Source organism: Schistocerca cancellata, chromosome 4 (genome assembly GCF_023864275.1).
Source record: "Schistocerca cancellata isolate TAMUIC-IGC-003103 chromosome 4, iqSchCanc2.1, whole genome shotgun sequence".
NCBI classification, from domain to species: Eukaryota; Metazoa; Arthropoda; class Insecta; order Orthoptera; family Acrididae; genus Schistocerca; species Schistocerca cancellata.
The window spans coordinates 625,537,564-625,565,200 of NC_064629.1; the positions used below are offsets into that span (position 1 = coordinate 625,537,564).

The 27,637-nt window shown below is 38.1% G+C and overlaps 1 protein-coding gene across 1 annotated transcript in view; it reads left to right on the forward strand.

Annotated features, from left to right (window-relative positions):
- The first annotated feature begins 11,239 nt into the window (after positions 1-11,239).
- Positions 11,240-27,637, forward strand: part of LOC126184843 (transmembrane protein 177) — a 47,204-nt gene continuing 30,806 nt past the window's right edge. The window contains exons 1-2 of the mRNA XM_049927453.1: positions 11,240-11,485; positions 12,206-12,434. Coding sequence (XP_049783410.1) covers positions 11,331-11,485; positions 12,206-12,434 — 384 coding nt within the window. The 5' untranslated portion in view covers positions 11,240-11,330. The remainder of the gene's footprint in view (positions 11,486-12,205; positions 12,435-27,637) is intronic.

Sequence of the window (27,637 nt, forward strand, 5' to 3'; positions counted from 1 at the left end):
GAAATTCCTTAATAAAATTGTATTCTTTAACAAATAATGATTAAAATAAAGAACTATCGGTTATACTCATTGCCTGTTAATGAGAAAAGTAAAAATAATCCAAATACAGCTAACAAGGATACTGAGATTAATATAAATGTTGTTGATGGATGGGTACTCCCTAATCATGCTCAGTGGTACGTGAGCTTTGGTATTATTGGAGTTTATGGTTCAATTATCCAATTTACAATGGAAAATCTCATAAAAAATTAATTGATAATTATGTAGCAAAGCTATTTGATTTTATTACCATAAAGAAAGGAAATAATGTTGTGTCTAGAAAAGAGTATCCTGATATTTCCTCGTTAGTTTTGTTGTAGTTGACTTCATAACTTAATTATAAAATAAGTATGTAAGGACATATACGAAATTTTCTGGGAAGAATAATTTTAATTGGAGTTCCAGTGCTGGAGATGCTCTCCTTAGATGTGATGACCACAATGATACTGGAGTTGAAATAAAAGATACACTTCCAAAAGAAAGTAAAACAGTAGAATCTTTGGAAATACGTGTATCTATTGTTAAAAGTGAACTGAATTATGAGCCTGAACAATGAGAAGACATACTGAAAAATCCTAAAGGTTCTATTCTCTCTATGGACTACAAACTGAGAAAGTTGCTGGTTTAAGTAATAAGAAAAATTTTGAGCTAAATGGATCCCATAAATTTGTACACCTTAGTAGAATTTCATATGCCTTATTTTATTTTTGTTGTGTTTCAAACTAATCGTAAAAATAACCAGTTGGCACATTCATCACTATATGATCACATAAAGCTGGATGATCTATATTTGTAAAACGGGAAGAAACTAAGTATTTCCTCTAGAAGCATGGAATTTAGAACCACCAAATAAGTATTTGAAAGCTTATGACGCTTTTCTCGATTTTAAACAAGTTACTCAACTGAAAGGAGATGTTGATGTAAATCCTTATAATTTCATAACTAAAACAAACTAAACTCTGTCCGAACAGGCCTTGGACCGGCCACCATGTCATTCTCAACCCACATGCGTCACTGAATGCAGACATGGAAGGCATTTGGTCAGTACACCACCCTTCCAGCCCTATGTCAGTTATCGAGACCGGAGCCACTACTTCTCAATCAAGTAGCTCCTACCGAGCGGGGTGGCGTAGTGGTTAGACACTGAACTCGCATTCGGGAGGACGACGGTTCAATCCCGCATCCAGCGATCCTGATGCCGGGATGGTTCCTCTGAAAGGGCACGGCCGACTTCCTTCCCAATCCTTCCCTAATCCGATGAGACCGATGACCATGCTGTCTGGTCTGCTACCCCAAACCAAACCAACCAACCAAGTAGCTCCTCAGTTTGCCTTACAAGGGTTGAGTGCACTCCGCTTGCCAACAGCTGTCGGCAAACTGGATGGTCACCCATGCAAGGGCTAGCCCAACCTGACAGCGCTTAACTTTGGTGATCTGACAGGAACTGGTGTTACCACTGTGGCGAGGCTGTTGGCCATAATTTCATAACAAATTACCCAATATATGTGATTACTATTATGTAAAGAAAAATGTTCTTACAAGTCAAAAGACAATGATGAAATTGGTGCTTACATTTAATGACAAGGTACCAAATGACACACTTCTCTATACAGTCATGTACTTTAACAAAAATAGGAAATGCGATTGTCAACACAGAATACTTAATGGAGGTTTTAATTAATAGATGATATTCGATTTTATTCATTATATTTTTTCTAGATAGCCCTTTTCCTGTAGATTATGTTAATATTTGGCTGAGAAATTAACAATGAAGATTTTGCTCCTTGCCCTGTGAGTTATGCAAGCCAACTTACTTCAATGTATATCAGGTAGCGGCTTTTGAGGAGTGAGGGTCTTATCCAAAAAAGCAATCAGTATTCATTTATCTCGAAAGATAAACGTTATAACGAAACCAAATTTCACGTACTTTGAACTTGGCATTTCAGAAAAGTCTGAGCTATAGTGGTGGGAAAATCTGTCAGCAGATGGTTTTGAGGTAAGCTCCATTTAAATTAATAGGGGAATGTACCTCATTATAAACACAAAATATACTTTTTTACTGTTAATTTGAGTATTGCAATTGACATTACATGTTGTCTACATTTAGTCTCTTCTAATAAAATGCAATAATATGAAGAAAATAATTTATTTACACCAAAACAAACAGTTGAAAATGACTTAATTTGAACCAGTTTTGTCACTCACATACCAACTATACGTACAATGTTCAAGACTCCACTTCCACCAAACTCTACTATATACATTTACCAAAGGGGGACTGCATTACCAGAGGTCATTATAACATAATGTGTAGAGATTGGTGCCATTTGGCTAAAACAACCAACAATCTTGCCTTTCTGTTTAATAATGGACCAAATAAATGGAGCACTTCTATTAATTCAGAAGTTAGTCTCCATGTAAGGCCAAGTACATAGTATTAGAAGAGTCTCAGATACATATAGGCTGTGTGGAGAGCAATGTGAGCTTTGTGTTGCACTTTTTGAAATCTTATTAAAGGAAATTTTCCGGTAAATGTGAATAAATTTGTTAACTGTAATTACTTATTTCTGTATACCTTTCTTCTTAAAACTTGATTTTTTTTTTTTTAGTTTTTGGGCACTTGAGAAGAATGTTAACATATTTGTACCCAGATGCACCAATGAACCAACTTGGTAGATAGAATTAGAGATGATAAAATTCATATAATTTAATTGTTTTCAAATTGCAATTGAAGGTAAATAAAGTGCTACTTTTACGTGTGGTTTAATTTTCCATCTGATTTTTTTTTAATTACTTGTAGTGGACTCAAAACTGATGTAGATTTTTATATAGTAGTAATAACTCGTGGCCATTTTAAATCTGTTGAACCAAACAAAAAGATTTGAATGGCTCATACAATTATCTCCTAAACCTGTTTTTAATAGTTTGTAAGTCTCACAAGCTGATTTCCGGGTTTTAAAACAAAACTTCACACAAACTCGTTGCTCCATCTTTATGTCCATTTTCACGCAGACAGAATCTGGCAACAAGCCCTAACAGACCCACACTCAACCATTGTCACAAATAAATTAATAAAGGAAACGCAGTTTCCTGTCAGAGGCCGTTCAAGGACAAGGCAATGACTCACTCCCCCCCTCCGTGTACCTGCCAACCAAAGCAGTAGCGGATCCATTCTTAAAACTTTCCAATCGCACTTCGTAGCTCATCAATTTCGGTACTATACTCTGACTTTTTGTACCACTCATAACCTCAGTTTCACCGTTGAGTACTTGGTTGAGTGGACTGAAGTGACGTGACACTACGACAATGTGAACTGGTCGTAATTCACAGTGTTCTTTGAAATCTGCAAAACCCCAAAACAAAACAAAAAGTATACACTTGTTAAAGATGACTTCCAGACCACGAACCAGGCCAGGAGGGTTGCAAAAACAGAAATAACGCGGTGTTTAGCACTATCTCCATCACGTCACCTGAGCTCTAACAAAGTGACCAATGGAAAGCCAGCACCATAAGGCCAATCGAAAAGCGCTGTGTTTCACCCATGTGTTCTTTACATTATTAAATGTTGTTTTTAGCAGATTAAAGATTTATCAGAAACACGGCAACCTTGGTACAATTTCTTACATAATTCGTTCATCATTAGAATAAACCTGATGTAAACGCACACAAACGGGGTGATTGGTCAGAAGCCATAGCACACGTACACTGGTGTTGTTACGCTCTTGGAAGGAGGTCCTACTTATGTATTAGATGTTTTATTACTATGTTACGCTAAATGGAACTTTAAGAAATTTAAATGTATTAACAGCTATCAACGTTTTTCTTAATTACGCTATAGCCACACAGTTTATATTTTAAAAATCGTATGCAGTCACAGCCTCTGCAGCGTTGTGCCCTGATTTTCGCGCTGATAATGCGCAGTATAAAAACGGCTGAGGCTGTTTTCTGTTCGGTAGTGAAACACGTGCGTGGAACACGATTAAAAAGTGCCAAGAAATAGGCTGTTCTTAATGTTTTCTTAAATTTTGAGATAATAGGCTTTGACGTTTTCGTGTATTTACTGCAGTTGATTACAAATCCCTCATTGAGCATGTAGCGCAGTCGGTAGCGTAATGCGATGAGAACGAAGTGAGGTTGTTTGTGTGTTGGTTCAAAACTCCCTGCCAGCACGGTAGCCCAGCGTGCACGGTCAGAGGGTTAACTACCCTCTGTAATACAAAACTGAGTGAACGGATCAACAAAGAACCTGAACAGCGGTCATTGGACGTCCACCACGAACAGTTTCGTTGACCAATATAGAGTAAAATGAGATTTAAAAAAATAATTAAAAAACTCCCTTGAACCATTTCTTTTTCTTCGTTCAATTTGAAATACTAATATTTCGTAATTATAAAACTCATCATCATTTTTTATGAATAATGCACGTCTTCTTGTTTCTAATCACATATTGGACGTGAAATTCCTGTATCCATTTCAAATACAAGTTCTTAATTATCGATGTTTTATGAAAGACTGTTCATAAAAGTTGCTTAAATTAAGAAAACATAACAATTTAATTTTCTAAGGCAGAAATGAAAAATCAAATTCTCTTTATTTGGACTATGTCCATCGTTTTATACCACAGAGGTAGAGAAGTATTGCAGAAACATGAAAAACAATCATTTTCACAGCATCGAGCACATGATACAAACGCTGCATTTTTACATTTGCAACTGTACCAATACAGTATGAGCACAACAGAACTGATGTGGAGCCAAGCTGCGGGATTTGACCCGAGAAGTAACAAGATTGTTAAGCTGCCATACGTACTGGAATTAAACGCACACCGCTTTTTCACATGTCACTGCTGAATGCTGGAGGGTTGTAGAAAGGCTCATCATAAAAGCAGAAGAGAAAATGCTGCGCCTGGTTGCTTCGACGTGGATTCTGTTGTTGATAGACTCGTTATCAACGCAGCAGGTGACACTTCCAGAACTGAAATGTATTTCTCGGATTTGGATAAGGAAGGGGCTAATAGATTACCAGATGAATGACTGTAAGTAATACCTTCAGTGGCTCGAATATTTAACTGTACGGTGAAATCCTTCAACACTCTCTTATGTTAAACACAGCTAATGCAGAAAAATTACTCTGTTAATAAGCCAGGAATTTTTATCATTCTTGTTTTTAATTATAATAGTAAGTTAACTAATAACGATAAGGTGGTACCGTTTTCTTCTAGTCGGGATGATTTGCATTGTATTATTTCATTCTGCTTAAAAATTAAATCACATTCGAAGCTTTATTACTCCTCTGCTCGTCTCTTTTTGCGTGTGAACTGCAGCTGGCCACGTCACTGCAGGCTAGGTGTACCAGCTGACTGGCCTGTATTGTCCAACTTAAATGCGCTGTTAAATCTGTTGTCCCGCATGATCGCTCAGTCTATGTGCACGTTACACACCATAAAACGTTTCCTTATGATCATACTTGACTGTACTCGAGATAACTTGGCTGCAGTCCGATGTGTAACGGAAATCCAATGAGGTTCGAGCAAATGCGGAAGAATACATAGTGCAGTGTTTATATCAGGTATATCCGTATGATGAACGGAATATAATTAAATGTTAGTTAACAACTTATCGGCAGTAAAAGCGTTCAGGAGACTCCAGTATGAAGGATAACAGAAAAAAAACTTATGCTGCTCTTCATTGTACCGACGTGGTTATAGGCAGAATTGAAGGTAGTAAGTTCCCATCATGATATATGTGCTAACACTTTTTTTTCTTTTTTGCATTTATAACAGATATTGGGACCACCGATGACATTTGTATCCTTCCTGTTCAAAAATATCTGGCCGTTTTTTCCGAGTATATCGTGAATTGCGAGGGTGTGTGCCTTAATTAAGGCACGTTTACATGGGCCATATATTGTATACTGATGAGAGTATACCGCAATAATGTTCTCCAGCAACACTGCGGCCACACAAATAGCAGTCACATGTACTACAATATCAGTGGCCACTGTTGTCCAGCAGTGTTTGTGACACTACGTTTCTGAGCCAAAAGTGTTTGTGAGGGACCACTCTATCACCACAAAATGGACGAATGATAGCTAGTGAAAGTCACTGTGGCTCTATTACTTTTACATCACACAAGGAAGCAAGTTAGAAACAACAAGAGAAATTGGGCTTTGTGGATGCTTTCTTTTTTAAGTAAGCAAAATTCTTCAGAAAATTTATCTAGTGAACTGATAATGGATACCTGTTTCAGAATTTTACCAGAATGTTGGAAAATGATATAGAATATTTCGTACAAGCGATTTGTGCAAGAATAGCTAAAACCAATGCAGATATGAGGATGTGTATACCAGTTACAGGACAAATAGCGATCATCCTTCGGTTTTTAACTACTAGTGATTCCTACATGAATTAAATGTATCTCTTTAAAGTGCACTAGTAATCAACAACCTCATGGTACCAGAAGTATGCAATGCTTTGATAGACGGCCTGAAAGGTATCATTAACAGAGGTTTCAAATAAGAATGTTGTTGTTGTGGTCTTCAGTCCAAAGACTAGTCTGATGCAGCTCTCTGTGCCACACTATCCTGTACAGGACTCTACATCTAAAAAAACTGCTACCTACATATTTCTGAATCTGCTTACTGAATTCATCTCTTGATCTCTTTATGTTTTACCCTCCACATTTCCCTCCAACACTAAATTGGTGATCTCTTGATGGCTGAGAATGTGTCCTATCAATCGATCCCTTCTTCTAGTCAGACAGTGCCGCAAATTTCTTTTTCCTCAGTTCTATTCAGTACCTCCTCAAAAATTATCTGATCTACACATCGAATCTTAAGCATTCTTCTGTCGTACCACATTTTGAAAACTTTTATTCTCTTGTTATCTAAACCGTTTATCATTTGTGTTTCACTTCCATACATGGCTACACTCTGTACAAATGCTTTCAGAAATTATTTCCTAAAATTTGAACCTGTGTTCGATGTTAACAAATTTGTCTTCTTCAGAAACGTTTTTCTTAGCATTGCCAGTCTACATTTTACATCCTCTCTACTTTGGCTACCGTTAAGTTATTTTCCTGCCCAAATAGCAAAACTCATCTACTTCTTTAAGTGCCTCATTTCTTAGTCTAATTACATCAGCATCGCCTGATTTAATTCAGCTGCATCCCACTATCCTCGTTTTGCTTTTGCTGATGGTCATCTTACATCCTGCTTTCAAGACACAGTCCATTCTGTTCAACTGCTCTTCCAAGTCCTTTGCTGTCTCTGACAGAATTACAATGTCATCAGCAAACCACAGAGCTTTTATTTCTTCTCCCTGACCTTTAATTTCTGCTCCAAATTATTCTTGGTTTCGTTTAATGCTTGCTCAGTGTACAGACTGAATAACACCGATGATAGTCTACAACGCTGGCTCACTTTTTTCTCTGCCAGTGTTTCCTTTTCTTGCCCCATGATTCTTATAACTGCAGTCTGGTTTCTGCCTTTTGCTTCCTGTATTTTACCTCTGCTGCCATCAGAATTTCAAAGAGTGTACCAATCAGCACTGTGACAAGCTTTCTCTAGATCTACCAATGCTAAAATGTAGGTTTGCAATCCTTAACCTATCTCCTAAGAGAAATCATAGGGTTGGTATTACATCATGTGTTCCTATAAATATGCAGATTCCAAACTGTTCTTCCATGAGGTCAGCTTGTACCAGTTGTTCCATTCTTCTGTGACGAATTGGTGTTAGTATTTTGCAGCCATGATTTATTAAACTGATAGTTCAGTAACACTAACACCTGTCAGCACTTGCTTTCTTTGGAATTGGAATTATTATATTCTTCTTGAACTCTGAGGTTATATCACCTTTCTCATACATCTTGGACACTGAATGGAAGAGTTCTGTCATGGGTGGCTCTCTCAAGGCTGACAGTAATTCTGACAGAATCTGACATAAACCTGGGGTCCAGTTTCGACTTGGGTCTTTCAATGCTTTGTCAAATTCTTCTTGCAGTATCACATCTCCCATCTTATCTTGATCTACATCCTCTTCCAGTTGCATAATACTGCCTTCAAGTACATCTCCCTTATGTAGATCCTTTATATACTCCTTCCATTTTTCAGCTTTCTCTTCTTTGCTTAGGACTGGTTTTCTCTCAGAACTATTGATCTTATACAGTTTCCTCTCTTTTCTCCAGAGGCCTCTTTAATTTTTACTGGAGGCCGTATCTGTCTTTCCCCTCGTGATATGAGCTTCTAAATTCTTGCATCTGTCCACTAGACATTCTTGCTTACCCATTGTGTACTTTCAGTCAATCTCATATTTTATACATTTCTATTCCCTTTCTCTTCCTTAATTTGCTGCATTTTTATATTTTCTCCTTTAATCAATTAAATTCAGTATTTTTTGTGTTATCCAAGGATTTCTTCTAGGCTTTGTCTTTTTACCTATTTGATCCTCTGTTGCCTTCACTATTTCATCTCTCGAAGCAACACAATCATCCTCTGCTGTATTCCTTTCCCTTGTCATAGTCAATCAGTGCCTAATACTCATTCTGAAACTCTCAACAACCTGTGATTCTTTCAGCATATCCAGATCCCATCTATTAAATTTCCTACCTTTTTCCATTTTTAATCTACATTTCCTAACCAATAACTTGTGGTCAGAGTCCACATCAGCCCCTGTAAATGTCTTACAGTTCAAAATCTGTTTCTGGAATGTCTGTCTTACTATTATATAATTAGTCTGAAATTTCCAGGTATCTTCCATATATATAACCTTCTTTCATAGTCCTTAAGCCAAGTGGTTGCAAGGAGTAACTTATTCTCTGTGCAAAATTTTACCAGGCAGCTTCCTCTTTCATTCCTTTTCCCCAGTCCATATTCACCTATTATTTTTCTTTCTCTTCCTTTTCCTACTATCGAATTCCAGTCCCCCACCACTATTAAATATTCGTCTCCCTTAACTATCTGGATTTCTTTTATCCCGTCACATTTTTTCAGTCCCTTCAACATCTGTGGAGCTAGTTGGCATATAAACTCGTACTACTGTGATGGGTCGAGGCTTCATATCTATCTTGCATTCAATGATGTGTTCACTGTGCTGCTCATAGTAGCTGACTCACATTCCTATTTTCTTATTCATCATTAAACTTACTCATGCATTACCCCCAATTTTATTTTTTATTTATAGCCTTGTATTCACCTGACCAGAAGTCCTGTTCCTTCTGCCACCAAGCTTCACTTTACACAAGACGATGTCATTATTTAACCATACAGTAGACCTGGATACCACTGAGAAAAATTATAGCTGTAGTTTCCCCTTGATTTCAGCTATTCACAGTATCAGCTCAGGAAGGTCTTCAACAGATACACCTCTGTTGTGGTTGCACCTGTGATATCACTGTATCGCTGAGCCACGCAAGATGCCCTGCCAATGGGAAGGTCCATGGTTCATGGGGGGGGGGGGAGGAGGGAGGGGATCCAATAGTCACAATAAAGAAAAAGGACAATTCGGTGAGCACACAACACTGTTTACATTACCAATTCCTACTTCCAATATGTTTATTGATAATACGAAACTCACAGCATCATATGTGGTTGAGGACCCATCTGCACTTTCACCATTCCTATGCAACGTTTTTGCTTCACATTTGGCATAGATTTAAAGACTTCTGAATTATTTGTATGCTTTATCAAGCGTGAGTCTGAGCTCATTGGCAATATCTTGCCAAATGTTTTTACAGATTGCAATATTTGTATACATTAACTTCCACATCCAGTAGCTCTGGTCGTAGATAAATTGCATTCATAATATTCATAGTTACCTCGTTTGTCCACTTCTCCATTTCTGTACACAACAAACAACTACAAAATATGTGGCTTTATCTACATGCACATGGTATTCGCGCTGTCAGTGAGAGAAGTAGACAACAAAGGTGAGAGCGAGAGAGAACTGTTTATAGACAAGGACAGATGTACATATTGTCCTGCAATACGAAATATTCTCCACCTTTGGCAAGCCCTCGACAATGTGTCGGCAGCTACCTGCAAAGGCCTGCAACATAAGCAATATTGTCCAGCCATAATGAAAAACTACAGTCTACTGGGCATACATTGCAGCAATGTTGAGGGTAAGTATTGCCATAAAATATGGCCCATCTAAACGAAAGTACACCTAAAATTACGACGTTTGTACTCTTCGCTTATCACTGCTACTTGATTTTTTATTTCCGAATATGTCAGTATTTTAGAAGATGTGGCTAGACAGGAAACTAAAAATACAGTAGAAATTGAATTTGCTGATAACTTCAAACATGCAGAAACGAAGCGAGAATATAACACATGTGTAACTAAGTTTACAAATTTAAACCTGCACGTGGGTGAGACATAGTGCTTTTCCATTGGCCTTCCACACCGATTTTTCGTTGGTCGCTTGGTTAGACCTCAGAAAGCGTGTTGAGGATATTGCTAGACCTCGTGTTATTTCCGTTCTTTCAAGGATAGAATAAATAGATTCTAACCTCCTTGATCAAGTCCTTCCACTAACTTCCCCACTCCTTCTCGCGTCCACTCTGACCCCCCTTTTCCTGTGTCATCTCCCTCCATCGGCTCCCCCCCTTTTTTCCTTTCCTCTCCTCACCCTTTTTTCCCGTCATCGGTCCGGGTCCTTCCCCCCTCCCCCCCATTCTGCCAGCATGTGTCCTCTAAAGTGCTATTTTAAGTGCGTGTTCAGTGTTGTGCGTCTCCTGTCAGTGTTGCGAACGGACACCATACTGTCGCTAGGTGTGTTTTTAAACTGTTGCGAACAGAAACCAGACTGTTGCTGTGTTTTTTTTTAATTGTATCTGTCTATTTACTATGTGCTTTAATCAGCATCACCTACCCTTTGTTTTTATATTCTCTTAGCAATTTTTCGCCTTGTTCCGCTTTTAACCAGTCACCGTTTTATCGCCTGTTTTTATTTTTATGATATCTCCTAATTTTGTTTATAACTATTCTGTAGGATGCAGAGCGGCATATCACGCTGCTGCCAGTCCCAAAAAAACTTGATCCAGTCTATTTCTGTATGAGAATTTGTGACAGAACACGAAAACCAAGGAACTAAATATCGGCCATTGGCATCATCTGCGTTGCGGAGCTACTCGTCTGTATATGCTTGTAGCGAACATATCTTTGATGGTTAGCTTGAGATCACTGGTGTAAACTGTAAACTGTGAAGTTAAACTTTGGTTTGTTTACATGTGTAAGGCAACGGGAGCGTAAGGAGGCGGACGAGTTCTGCTAAGTCGAAGGAAATTAATGAAATGATAGCTAGACGTTTAGCATGGTTTACGACGCCAATGGGGCGTAAAGTAGTTTTTGCAGGAGTATTTACTGCCGGAATGAGTTTCATGTCAATTAATTATTTTCCAAATACATTTTTTCTTGATGATTTTCGAGAGTTTATGCAGTTATACAGGTGACTATTCACTTTAGCTGCCACTTTTGGAATTAGGTATTTTGTTTGAGCTCTAGGCTGTATTAATATTCACCTTCTTGGACTTTTTTTCACACCGTTAGGGATGCCCAGCTGTGATTCGTTGTGTGGAAATTAGAGTTGCAGAAAATAACGTTTTTTTAAACAGAGTCTCATACACACTTCAAACGGAAAAAACTCATTTTGCATCTAATGGTTAGACATGTAAAAGAAAAGAATTTGTCTCAGCAAGTACCAGCGTAAACAGAGATAATTTTGTTTCTGCGTGGGAAAGTACAAATTACAGTAGTACTGGAGTAACTATCGTAGCCTTAGAAAAAATTCTGTATAGAAACTTATCTTAAATACATATATAAGTCAAAAATGTTTTGAATCACTGTTTACAGTATTGAAGGGCGAGCTATATTTTAAGTGGCCTTTTTCTTTTTTAAAAAAAAACACTGTGGGCTGCGTTACGTTCATTTGCCCACACTCAACTCAGCAATTTCAGATGAGACACTGATTACTTAGCATGATATCCAGTAAATGAAATGGGAAAGCATCTACACGTTGTAACAAAGGTGTTTTTTATTTTGGGTAACAACAATGTCAATAAGTGCTCTTTTTTATGTAGTGTCTGCATTTTACTAGACATACGTGCAAGTTCTTTAACGTGATTTGATTTTGTGGAATGTTAGCTGACAGGTATATTGCATTTTTCAGGCATGGCCTAGCAGTCCCTATACCAGAAGACGTCTTGAAACGTTTTCAGGTAGTAATGGATGATATGAAAGTCTCTTCAAACGAAAGATCATTAATAAAGCCGTTTACTGTGTATGGTTTTGACACATTTCATGCAGGATCAACATACACTAAACAAGGGGCAATTGTTGGAATACCATCATTTTTCCATTATTCCTCTGTAGATCAAGTGGACAAGACAGTCATTAAGGCAAGTAACATATCAGCTCTATCCAGTTTGTTGTTGGTGTAGTAAAATTGTTGCTTTGGGGACAGTAGTACGCAATGGTAGAGTACAATGTATATGCCTACTCCATTTTAGTTGAAAATGAAAAATCTTGTAGCTACAAGTCAGTTTTGCCTCTCTTGAACTGTATTCATATACTTGTTAAACTATGAGTAATTTGAAGTTCATAATATACTTGAAGTTCTTTGTAACAAGTACACCCCCATCCATTACCTTTGTTTTACCACTTGTATCCTGATACTTTGATAGAATTTACATGGTTCTGTGATGTCAGTTTCCATATTGGTTGATAGCATCACTGATAGAAGTTGAATGGGCTGTATCATATTCTTCAATACTTTTGGCTTTATATGTATTTAATCCAAAGTAACGTTTTGTGTGTCTGGGCCTGAGCTCCTAATCAGTGACTGTTTCTTCCTCAATTTACTGTTGTTCATATTATCTATAGCCCCATCTCAAATCATTATCATAAATGCTACTGTATTATTGATAACAATGTTAGACAAGAAAATAGTAGCGTACCATTTCTTTTCTGTGAAGATGACAAACTTCATCAGAAAAATTGGAACAATTAGAAAATCAACACACAGAAGTGTAACGAGAGTTTTGAACTACATCTTTAAAATTTTTTAGCTAGTCACTAATATGACTAGCACTAATCATGCCATAGTGACTGCTCTAGAGCTGATGATGTGTGAACTATTCTCAGTCCCACTTGGTGCATCCATGACAGAAATTTCACAAAAATTGACTGTCAAATTCATTTCATGTCCTTCAATAAGTTTGAATAGCATGAGGAGAAGCCATGATTGTGTATTTGAAGGTTTTTGTGGCTTCCCAGTGAGAGATTGGATTAACTTGCATCCTCCATTTCTTTGTATTGTATCTCCTTCATTCTTTCATAATTTGTCAATTATTGAGACTCAATAATATTAGAAGATATTATTTGAAGACAGAAATGAATCTTAATCCTAGGATATCACATACCAAGTTTGACAGAGGCATTCTGAAATCCAGGTTTTAGTAGTAAGAAATATTGAAGTGTTTGCTACTGAGTGTCAGTGCCTCAGACTTGTCTAAATCCAATATGGCAAGCATGGTGTCACTTGGGCAAACATTATGTACACACAACAATAATTTATTTGTACAAAATATTTAAAATAATATAGAAACTAATATATCACCTACTAGAATTTGAGAGCTTTTGAAGGGGGCAGTCCGAGCAACTCATCCAATGAAACTGTAAGGCAGGGGAGCCAGTCTTAATGCTTCCTGAAACCAATTTGAATTCGCCACCTCCAGGAGCTTTTATTAACACACACCTCAGGTTCAAAATTAAAAAACTAATCTATGATTTACGGTTAATTGGTTGTCACCCTTCCCTCAGATCCCTATATGAAGCAAAAGAATCAAAAACAATAGTCAACCTCTCTTCAGTGCAGGGGATTAACCCTACAAGTATCCACAACCCCCCCCCCCCCCCCCACCACCACCTTACCCAATTTCACTTACCAAAATCTGACTCATTAGTTTCCACAACTATCCCAGGAAAACACACACACACAAAACCAAACCCCAGTCAACTAACCATCCTTGGCCTGTACAGCTTACTCACTACCCTCTGAAAAGTACAATAATGCCCAGGGACGTTCTTCTGCCAGCAATACTCATCTAAATGAGATTGCAAGTTAGAAGAGCACCTCTTCCTCCTCCCTCTGACTGATTTAACCACCCGCCAAAACCACTCTATTGTATTAATACATTCCCCAAGTTTGTAAATTTTAAGCTGTAAACTATGATTTACAATTAAATGATCATAACCCTCTTCCCCAACCCCTGTATAATGAAAAAGCATCTGAAACTACAGACTACCCTCCTAAATATACTCTTCAATTGACCCCACCAATTGCCTCTTAGTGCACTCCTCCAAAACCCTCAAAACACAATCAGCAAACCCCCCCCCCCCCCCAAAAAAAAAAAAAAAACAAAAAAAAAGAAAAAAAGCAACTAACGGCTCCCCACACCCATAAACCATCCAGAGACTTCCTCTTCCCAAACTGTGATTTGTCTATCTCAAACCACACCCCCGGTCCACCCAACATACCCCTATACTTCACATACTCAGAACACATTTCCCTACAAAAAGAAAACCAGTGTAACACCATACTCTCACTCACTCCAGTTTCATGTGCACAAAAACTAATAGAGGACCTATAACAAAAATAGTAAGTCATCAAAACAATCTCTCTCGTGCCCAACCTGGATTTCTCGAACCAGGTGCCACGTTAATGGAACACCAAAGGTTGTCCTTCCGACACCGAAACATGTACCCGTCCCAGGTCCAAGATGATGGAACTCTTGCCAGCCTCATATTTTCTCAGCAGACACTACATCTGACAATCTCTGCTATTAATACAAGCATCTGCAGAAACTTGATCAAGGACATCATGTCCTCCCCCTGTCTCCGCCTGCAGCCTTGCGCTATTGAACTTGATTGTCATATCCATACCTACCAAGAGAAGCTACACAATAAATTAAACTGCACCACAAACAGAAAACCAATAACACCAGTCGAAAACACACACACACACACACACACACACACACACACACACACACACACACACACAAACCAAATGGGGGTTTGATGAGATGAACATGATTGAAACACATTAATCAATGATGGCCCGTGTCAGTGTACTCAAGAACTGGCAAATGTGATGAACTGCAATGATTCTTCCATCGTGAGACATTTGCATGCAATGTGGAAGGGGAAGGTTGTGGCTCCAAGCCCAGCCAGAATCACAAAAATCAGCAGGTGGTGTACATCTCTGCTTGCTCGTCATCCATTGGCTCATGAAAAGTGCCAAAAATTCCTATCCAGCATCATTACTGGTGACAAGAAATTATGTCTTTATTCTAACATAAGGAAAAGAAAGGAATGGTTGAGCCCAAACAAAACAGCAATTCCCCATGCAAAGACCTGCACACACTCACAAAAGGTAATGTTATGCATCTGGTGGAAAAGTGTGTGTGTGGTATACTACAAATTGATTCCCTGAGATGTAACCATCACTCCTGACATTTATTTTCGACTACTGAGATGATGTGCAGATGCAATAAAGGAACAATAACCAGGAAAACTGCGTGAAGTGATGCTACTCCACACTAACGTCCATCCGCATTCTGATAGACTGACAAAAAACAAGTCATCCCAGCATTGGCAGACTATTGTAAATAATGAAGGAGAATATATTATTGATGACTAAAGTGTCGGTTACATGTATCTGTTGTGTTTATTAAACTTATGGGAAAAAATACTGTGAACTTATGCAGCAACCAAATAGATTGCACATGTTTGTAGTGAGCGATCAGTCTTTCGTGTATAAGTTTTTAATTAGAACTGAATTAATGAAATTAATAAATTCAGAAGTGTGAAGTATTTTAGCTCAAAATAGTTCAGGTAAGAGAAAATATAACTTTCCTGAAGTTATGCGTTATACCAGTGTGCTAATACCACGAGCTAAAGCACACTCTTGTACAGACTGGAAACACTCAGATTGAAGTGAAGGCAAGATGATGACAGGCTACTGCCAGTCATCTTCCTTGGTTGTCTGTAAGAGCTATTGGTCACTGAGTGTGAGACATTACTATCTTCGATTACTTCCATACACTTAAGTAGTTCATGTGACTAAATGGCTGTTCTTACTATCATACTTGCTATTTTATGAGATACTGTACTTTGTTCTACATACAGGAAAATTATTAACCTCATGCTGTTCTTACACTTGATTACTAAAAACTGTACCTTTACAGGTTTAGCTATTTGTGTGTTACTTACACACCAACTGAATTAATTTTGTAAAGTATCTTTCACTTGATCTTATGTGACTGATATCACTTTAGGATGCCCTTGTATGAGGTCAAATGTGGTCTTTGTGTTAAATAAAAATCTATTACAGCTGGGGTTGCTATTTTTGTCAGTATTGAGAGATAGACTGTCATTACTGTCAGATGATATTTCAGGACAAGTAAGTGCAACACTTATTGCCACTTATTGAAACAAGAACATCTGCACAACTAATACAGCTGTTATCAAATCACATGCCTCTGTCCACAAGGAAAACTACACGTACCAATTTTTTATGTTTAACACGCGTAGTGAATCAGGTCTTGCATCTCTCTAACAATAAAATCACTTTTCATCATAATAAAAAATTGTGTGACGAGACATTCCATCACACTGTTCCATTCCATATTATGAGATACATACTAAAACTGCTGCTGTACTTGTAGGAGACAAATCTTACTATGAATAATTTATTCTATAAGAAGGAAATGTAGCTCAGAATATTATTACAGTCACTAGCCCATTGAAATGTACTTACTTTGAGAAGGCACAACGCCAAATATTTTTGACAGCAATACATGTGGCGGTACTGAGAATTGATCTTAATGTTTAAATACTAAGCAACTATGTCCCTCTATATTTAATGAATTTGTGGATAATGTGAGATTCCAAAAACCAACCGTATCCAACTTTTAGCATTTTTGAGTAATGTGAGCAATACATGACCAAAGATTATCGTATTTGGAAATTTTAGGGCTACTGCTTTGTCAAAGTTAAATGAAAGAGAGAGAAGACTTTACAGTGTCTTAACAGAGACTGCTGTAAACTGGCCAACATAAACTGTACCTTACCATGATAGATTATGTGTTCAGTTAGTGTCAATTTAATTTTCAATTCGTGTTCACTATCACCACCGCCACCTTCAATGCTTTCTTTCTTTTTTTCTTTCTTTCTTTCTTTTCTTTTTTTTTAAGACATGTCATGCTGCTAATACGAGATGGTGCCCACATTGCTCTTTAATGTGTGCACTGATATTTAAAAAGGAAAAAAGGAGCAAGAAGCTCGTCCTCATTTGTTCTCTGGCCTGTTAACATCACTTTTCAAGCAACTCTGACAATAATCTGCTCAAGAAAGCTCAAGTGACCTTAGTATCCATGCAAAACAAGAGTGAACCAAAGTTTGCAGTATCACTTGTCTGCTCCGACCCGTGATGTAAGTGTATTGTGTGATGTCATGGTGGTGCAGCACATTTCAAATGGATCGTGTTTGTAAGGGGAATGTTGGAGTATGTAGTGGTGCTCTCCAGTGTGGGATGTTTAAGTATCTAAATTGTTTGAGAGTGATGTTAGTAATTTATTGGACCTCTTGAGTGCTGCTTGTGAAACAATTCTTTCAAACAGGCTAACCTACTGAGCAGTATGTCACCATGACCTGGTGTTTGCTTTCACATTAGTTGGCTTTGCCAACTCAAAACCAAACTGCCACCTTCCACCACCTAACCTTGACCCTGAGAAGCTGTATATTGGTCTCTCTCCACAATATGTAAACACCCCCCCCCCCCCCCATTTCAGTGTTGATACCAACTAACTATTGAACTGCGAAAATACACACCTAAAGCTGTGTCACCACAGCAGTCATTAAAATTACGTTACTAGTCAAAACCAACACATAGTGTCAAATATTCTACTTGACCCAATTGTGATTTCAGTTTTTGTATTGTGGTTCTGATGACTGCTGAGGATTTTATTTGCTTAATTTCTGAGTTTGTATTTGTTTTGGTATGACTGCATTATTAGGCTTATAGTATTATTTAGTTTGCCCCCACTCAAACCCCCAATTAATGTGATTATCCCATTAGTTATATGTTGTTTCTGTAATTAAACATTTTTCATATCAAGATCACTTGACATTTTCATTGTATTTTGCAGTGACCTATTTTGACAGTCATGCTGTCATCATCGGATCTACAACATACCAAAAGTAAAACCATTTCAAGGAGAATTTGTCACTGTCTACAAACCTGTATACCAGTTATACGAAGTACATAAATATTAGTTTTGATACCTTCGGAAAATTCTTAACGTGCATACATACCACCAATTCAATGAGAACACTTTCCACTCATAAGAAACACCACCAATTAATGGCTTGTCAAAGACCTAGAAAAAAAACTATATAAAATACCCATTGCACAAGAGTGGAGGTGATCAAATGGAACATGCCAGTCATGGCCAAACAACATCGCAGGTACGCTACAGCAGAGTGAGCCATTAGGTGATTGGTTAACAGGTGGCCTATGAGTGCATATATCAGTAATTGACATTCTTACAATAGTAAACTTGGAGAATCCTCAATTGAAATTCTTAAAAAAAACTGCACTAGGTAATCATTACACTGTGGATCCAAAATATACTGTAGGATTGAGTGCTTGACATCCATATAGATACTAATTTAAGGCAAAAACTTTCATCACTAGAGTGAATGGCTAGTACAGTATACCATTATTTACACACCATATTGTGTATGACATAATCAAAATATGATCCCCCAGACCAAAAATCCACATGTACAAGACTCTTACAGGTGGAATATCCAGATCACCAGAGGATGGTCTGGGTCATATGTGCATAAGTACATAACCATAGACATCACAGTCATTAGAATTTAAAATTACAAAAACAAAAAATACAAAACACTTTTTAGTGCAATTGCAAAAGCTTTTTACCATTTTTCACCCTTTCTTAAAAAACTGTTTCAGATATTTTCCAAAAGCCTATAAAAATTCCAAAAATTTGAAACAAACTTATTTGAAAAGTGTGTCCTACAGATATACAAAGAACTTTTATAGAAATATACTATAACAAATGTTAATGGAAACTGCCACAAGTTTACAGGCTGTAATAACCTATAACCAATGAGATGGAAATGACAGACTAGAAACACTGCATTTATAAATAATTCAGTGAGTAGCAGCATCAAATAACCAACACTAACTTGTCTTACTAACAGGCCATTGTATTCAGACACTTGCATACAATGTATGCACACATTTGTAGACAAAAATAGCACACACTGTTGGTAACCAAACACATGGATTGACAGGGATCTATTGAAGCCACAGAAACATAAGTAAGCTGCAACAGTTTTACAGTTGAGTTGGCAAGGTTTATCTGCTGTCAGGTATCATGATGAGATCTTGGGACCTCATGTGCAGTTGTTCTCAGACTTCATATTGATGGATGATAATGCTCGATGTTGTAGAGCATGTGTGGTTAATATTTGCTTAGAAATGGAAGATATTGTACAAATGTTATGGTCTGCTTGCTCTCCTGGCTTGACATCCATGATTATAATACCAGAAAAAAGAAAGACTAACACTATCCTTTACTCAACCTATCCTTGGTACACAAAGGGGTAAATTATGCTGCTATAAAAAATTTTCGACAACAGATGAAATAAAATGTCTGATAGATAGCAGTAATAGCTTCAAAAATAAATTGAAATCATATCTCCTTGACAACTTCTTCTAGACCATAGATGAATTCTTGAATAGAAATAAATAAATCCATAAATATAGTATATGCATTTTGTGCCATTTAAGGGAATGGGGTAAATAATTGAAACATTAATCTTTAACTCTGTGTGTGTGTGTGTGTGTGTTTGTGTGTGTGTGTGTGTGTGTATGTATGTATGTATGTATTTTTTCATGTGTGCATTTCTTTTGCACTTGACACGTTCCACATCATAACAGCTACTGTACCGCATGATTGATCAATGGAACACGCAACCAACCAACTAACTAACTACATAACTTAGCATAAGAACCTACAGCACGAAAACTTGTACTACAAGTAGACTAAAAACCAATATTACTAACCTGTGTTTATGAAGGAAAAACAAATCATTAAAAAACTAGCCTGTATGACACCAACTATACTGGGACAGAAATTAAAGCAGCAAACTGATACTTCCTTATCCTACATCTAACTCAGGACATAATCATACCAGCTGTCAACAGATGTCTGTATGATTGTGTTCTCCTGGTAGATGCCATTCCGGTCAACAGGCAACCACACCCACGATGACATCTTGTCACCTACCAGACAGGGTAGTTTTTGCTGGATAGTGTCACATCCACAATCACTGTGGACACAGGCAGTGCTGTATGGCACAGGGAAGACACCTACCAGACACTCTGCAGCGGAGGACCATATGGAGAATGGAAGCAGGAGATTGCAAACTGATGTGGCCCTATGACTTTTTGTGGATTTTTCTGTTTGTTTATTTGTTTTTTTCTCCTCAGATGTAGAGACAGTTTATAGAGACCAAAACTGTATCCTGACAGCCAGTGAAGGACCAACCACGTATGACATCAGAAAGAGAGGATCGTTATTTGGCTGTAAGGACACAACACTACCACCTTAGTACAGCACGGCAACTGGCATCTGACCTTGCAGCATTCACTGGGCTTGTTGTATCAAGGTAAACAGTGTACAGAAGGCTTCAGCAGAGTGGCCTTTACTGTCAGACCTGGTGTATGTGTACCTCTAGCATGTCTTTACAGAAGGGAACGTGTAGAGTGGAGTCGTCAACATGTTGCTTCAACAGTCAAACAGTGGGCCAATGTTCTTTTCACAGAAGGATAGCAATTTGGTTTCGTGAGTGATTCTCAACATACTCGCATCTGGAGGGAAAGCTTTATTTTTACCTATCGAACACCTAGTCATGAAATTTTACAGTTGAGTTGGCAAGGTTTAACTGTTGTCAGGTATTGTGATGAGATCTTGGGACCTCATGTGCAGTTGTTGCGAAGTGCTGTGGGCTCAGACTCGATGTTATAGAGCACGTGTGGCTGATATTTGCTTAGAAATGGAAGATATTGTACAAATGTTATGGGCCGCTCACTCTCCCAGTTTGAATCCCATAGAGCATGTCTGAGATGTACTAGGGAGATAGGTTGCACCACCTACTCTCCAAAACTTGCGATCAGTGCTACAGGAAGAATCGGTGTTATTGCCTCAGCATGAGACTGATGACATCATTCACAGCATACTCCACCAATGTCTGTCTGGTTGCCAGAGGTGGTCACAACCTGTCCTGAGCATATTAACCAGATATAGGAATGTGTGTGCTAATCTGTTAAGTTGGAAAAAAGAACAATGATGTCTACCATTACACATGTTGACTTGGTTAACTTAAGTATTCTTCAAATTTTTTCTACTTTAGTATCTGTTTTGTGGCAATATAAGTGCAACCTTGCTAAGTTTCTGTTTGTTGCTTTAATTTTGGACACCAGTGTATGTAATATGACATCATTTACACAGCTCTGAATTGGTAGATACCATGACAGGTGAAACCAAACCAACTCAGGTGCGTTCCACATTCTTATTGTACTACAATATTGATTGAAAGTGTATAATATTAAACCTCTGTATTTTAAGATAAAGATCATGGATTACTTGTCATTAGACATTGCTTAGAATAAGACATATTCTATAGGAGGAAAGGGCACCAAATTGGAAACAATATCTATAGGTACTGAAATATATAACCAGATAACAGCCCACATGGGGCAATATACCAATGTTTGACCAAAACACTGTGCAGACGTGTCAACTTTGAAACCTACACGTGCTGTAATAAGTGGATTATATGAGGATGGGTTACAAAACAATAATTTAAAAATGGTACTTACTAGTTCAGTTAGTGGAAAACATATGTCTTATGTGAATGACAGTGTCTAACTTTTAACCTGTGATATCAGCACAGCATGTGCATTGGAGATCATTGCAATATAGGTGATGGAGTGGACTAGTATAATCTATACATTCAAGAAACACATTGATTTGAGAACAGTATGTGCTGAGGAGATCATTAACAATTGGATAATGCAGTAAAAAGAGTAATCTATGCAAATAGGAGGCACTTGCAACAGGGAGCATGATTATCAGCAAGTGTTTTTGTAACTGTAAATTTTAATGAATGTGACACGTAATTAAGTACCCAGCACAATGGTTGTTATGACCCAGTTTATTCTGTGGTGATCTCTTTGTTTCACCTGTATGGAAAGGTTTTGTTGTGTGCGTGGATTTCTGGTCTGTGAGATTGTACGTTGTCATCCATGATGTGGTGTGCAAACCATGGCATACCATATTAGCATATGAAGTGTGTTTGACCATTCACACTAGCAGTTTTTGCTTTAAGTTGGTATCTCTATGGATGTTAAGTTCTCGGTGTATCATATGGTATGTTTTGGATCCCATGGTGTAATGCTTCTCTAGTGTAAGAATGTCAATGATTCTTCAGTGTGTATCTGTGAGAATGTCAAGTACTGACGTGCACACATACACCACCTATTGAATAATCATGTAATGGCTCACTCTGCCTTAGGTTGCCTGCCCATTTAATTTTTCCTGTTATGTCATTGGGCTATGACTCCACATTCCATTTATTCACCTTCATTCTTGGGCACACAGTTGGTGCAATGGATATTTTATATGTTCTTTTTTATGTCTTTGACAACCAGTGTGGTGGTGTTTCTTATGAGTGTGAAGTGTTCTCATTGTATTGGTTGCATGTATTCATCCTAATAAAATCTTTCCGATGGCATTTAAACTAATGCTAATGTGCTTCTTATCAGCGATATACAGGTTTGTACACAGTGATATATTCTCTATGTAATGGTTTTACTTTTTTACATTGTAGATCTGATGACGACGGCAAGATTGTCAAGACAGATGATTGTGAAATAAAATGAAAATGCCAAGTTATCCTGTCTGCAGAAAATTTTCCAGATATGAAAAATATTTAATTGCAGAAACAACATATAACTAAAGGGATATCCGCATTGATTAGTGGGTTTTGGGTGAGACCAGACTAAGGAAAACTACAAGCCTAATAATGAAGACATACCAAAACAAATAGTAACCCAAAAATCACACAAACAAAATCTAGAGCAATCAACAGAACCACAATAAAAAACTGGTATTGCAAATTTGGTCAAGGAGAATATTAGATAATAGTTTTAGTTTTGACCAGTGACGTAATGTTAATGTATGCTGTGGTGACATCTTTTGGTGTTTACTTCCACAGTTCGATTGTTAGCTGGTGAAGCCACCAAATGTGGCAGAGGATGACATGTTATGGTGACCAACTGATCTGTAGTTTAGCTCAAGGTCGAGGTTAAGTTGTGGAAAAATAAATTTACAATAAGTGATACATATAATCTGTCAAGGTAAGGTACAATTTATGTTGGTCATTTTACGGTAGTTTCTGTTAAGACATTGTAAAGGGATCTCCATTCATTTCACTTTGACAAAGCAGTAGCCATAAAATTTCCTATTACGATAATCTACATCTACATTTATACTCCGCAAGCTACCCAACGGTGTGTGACGGAGGGCACTTTACGTGCCACTGTCATTACCTCCCTTTCCTCTTCCAGTCGCGTATGGTTCGCGGGAAGAACGACTGTCTGAAAGCCTCCGTGCGCGCTCTAATCTCTCTAATTTTACATTCGTGATCTCCTCGGGAGGTATAAGTAGGGGGAAGCAATATATTTGATACCTCATCCAGAAACGCACCCTCTCGAAACCTGGACAGCAAGCTACACCGCGATGCAGAGCGCCTCTCTTGCAGAGTCTGCCACTTGAGTTTGTTAAACATCTTCGTAATGCTATCATGGTTACCAAATAACCCTGTGACGAAACGCGCCGCTCTTTTTCGGATCTTCTCTATCTCCTCTGTCAACCCGATATGGTACGGATCCCACACTGATGAGCAATACTCAAGTATAGGTCGAACGAGTGTTTTGTAAGCCACCTCCTTTGTTGATGGACTAAATTTTCTAAGGACTCTCCCAATGAATCTCAACCTGGTATCTGCCTTACCAACAATTAATTTTATATGATCATTCCACTTCAAATCGTTCCGCACGCATACTCCCAGATATTTTACAGAAGTAACTGCTACCAGTGTTTGTTCCGCTATCATATAATCATACAATAAAGGATCCTTCTTTCTATGTATTCGCAATACATTACATTTGTCTATGTTAAGGGTCAGTTGCCACTCCCTGCACCAAGTGCTTATCCGCTGCAGATCTTCCTGCATTTCACTACAATTTTCTAATGTTGCAACTTCTCTGTATACTACAGCATCACCTGCGAAAAGCCGCATGGAACTTCCGACACTATCTACTAGGTCATTTATATATATTGTGAAAAGCAATGGTCCCATAACACTCCCCTGTGGCACGCCAGAGGTTACTTTAACGTCTGTAAAAGTGTCTCCATTGATAACAACATGCTGTGTTCTGTTTGCTAAAAACTCTTCAATCCAGCCACACAGCTGGTCTGATATTCCGTAGGCTCTTACTTTGTTTATGAGGCGACAGTGCGGAACTGTATCGAACGCCTTCCGGAAGTCAAGAAAAATAGCATCTACCTGGGAGCCTGTATCTAATATTTTCTGGGTCTCATGAACAAATAAAGCGAGTTGGGTCTCACACGATCGCTGTTTCCGGACTCCATGTTGATTCCTACATAGTAGATTCTGGGTTTCCAGAAACGACATGATACTCGAGCAAAAAACGTTCTAAAATTCTACAACAGATCGACGTCAGAGATATAGGTCTATAGTTTTGCGCATCTGCTCGATGACCCTTCTTGAAGACTGGGACTACCTGTGCTCTTTTCCAATCATTTGGAACCCTCCATTCCTCTAGAGACTTGCGGTACACGGCTGTTAGAAGGGGATAATCTTTGATTATATACTGTTAACATTCACTGTAAGTGCTGGAAGTTGGACATGGTTGGTTTTTGGAATGATATATTATCCACAAATTAATTACTTTCAGAGGGAGATAGTTTGCTTGGTATTTTAACAGTAAAATCAACACTCAGTACTGTCATATGTATTACTGTCACACTGTCTGGCATTGTGCCTCATGAAAGTAAGTACATTTTAGTGTCCTTGTGAATGTAATAATATTCAGGGCTAGTATTTCCTTTTTATAGAATAAATTATTCATAGTAATATTTGCCTCCTGCAATCACAAAGACAGTTTTAGTATATATCTCAAAATATGGTATGGAACATTGTGATGGAATTTGTCACACAATTTCTTATTTTGATGAAAAGTGATTTTATTGTTAAAAAGGGAAGCAAGACCAGATTTCAAAGTATGAATGGGTAAGTGTAGCTTTCTTTTTGGATTGAGGTATGTTATTTGCTAAGAGGTGTACCAGTTGGGCAGATATTATTTTTTCAGTAAGTGGCAATAACATTTGCACATTTTTTCCTCCTGAAATATGATCTGCCAATAATGATAGCCTGTTCCTCAATACTGACAAAAATTGCAACCCCAGTTGTAATTGATTTTTATTTAAAGCCATGACCACTTGTGACCCCATATAAGGCCATTGCCAGTCAAGTGATACCAATCACCTAAGAACAGATGAAAAATACCTTATCAGAATTAACTCAATAAGTAATATATATATTCCTGACATCATCAGTCTTGGGGCGATCTGCAATGTGTGATAACTGAAAATCGCTATAAAAGCATTTTATTGGCTGACCAATTCTGACAGTGGTGCTGTCATTATGGATCTTATGCTTCAAAAAAAATTTTACAGTGTATTGTCAGTGTTGCAAGTCACTTCAAATTGCATATGTACATTCTACTACCATGAAGATCACTACACATTGACATATACAAGACAATAATCCAGCCAAATGCCCTAGCACCACCTGGTGGATGTATGTGGTGGTCATTGAATTTACACCACGTCTGTCAGTTGCCAGATGGTGGTGAGCATGAACATTTGCATTTGGTGCAATATAGTTATGTTTGTATCCGAGCATAGTACTTTTATATTTGACATGCTTGTAGACTCATGCCCTCTTCATAGGAGAGGAAAGTGCATATGCAATGTGAAGTGACTTGCAACACTATTGCACAGTATGTTGTAAAAAAATTTTAAAGCATAAGAGCATATGGACTATCAGACCAATTGTGTGATTCGATTGAGGAGTTCCTAGATAACAGGACGCAGCATGTTATTCTCAATGGAGAGAAGTCTTCCGAAGTAAGAGTGATTTCAGGTGTGCCGCAGGGGAGTGTCATAGGACCGTTGCTATTCACAATATACATAAATGACCTGGTGGATGACATCGGAAGTTCACTGAGGCTTTTTGCAGATGATGCTGTGGTGTATCGAGAGGTTGTAACAATGGAAAGTTGTACTGAAATGCAGGAGGATCTGCAGCGAATTGACGCATGGTGCAGGGAACGGCAATTGAATCTCAATGTAGACAAGTGTAATGTGCTGCGAATACACGGAAAGATAGATCCTTTATCATTTAGCTACAAAATAGCAGGTCAGCAACTGGAAGCAGTTAATACCATAAATTATCTGGGAGTACGCATTAGGAGTGATTTAAAATGGAATGATCATATAATGTTGATCGTCGGTAAAGCAGATGCCAGACTGAGATTCATTGGAAGAATCCTAAGGAAATGCAATCCGAAAACAAAGGAAGTAGGTTACAGTACGCTTGTTCGCCCACTGCTTGAATACTGCTCAGCAGTGTGGGATCCGTACCAGATAGGGTTGATACAAGACATAGAGAAGATCCAACGGAGAGCAGCGCGCTTCGTTACAGGATCATTTAGTAATCGCGAAAGCGTTACGGAGATGATAGATAAACTCCAGTGGAAGACTCTGCAGGAGAGACGCTCAGTAGCTCGGTACGGGCTTTTGTCAAAGTTTCGAGAACATACCTTCACCGAAGAGTCAAGCAGTATATTGCTCCCTCCTACGTATACCTCGCGAAGAGACCATGAGGATAAAATCAGAGAGATTAGAGCCCACACAGAGGCATACCGACAATCCTTCTTTCCACGAACAATACGAGACTGGAATAGAAGGGAGAACCGATAGAGGTACTGAAGGTACCCTCCGCCGCACACCGTCAGGTGGCTTGCGGAGTATGGATGTAGATGTAGATGTAGATGATGATAGCATAGCTTTGTCAAAACCAGTCTTCCAATAAAATGCTTTTTAGTGATCTTGGCTCATGAAGTTCCCTTCATTCATCACAAGTAATACATAATTACCTAAATCAGTGGCACAAGGTGCAGTTCCTACCAGTCGTGTTTAAGAATGCCATAAGGCCAATAGTTGTGCTGTATGTAAAGCAAGTACAGTTTCAAAATAAAAAGTATGACAGTAAAGAAAACAATTTCAGTCAGATGAACAACTCAAGCGTAAGGAAGTAGTCGAAGATAGTAATGTCTAGCAGTCAGTAACCA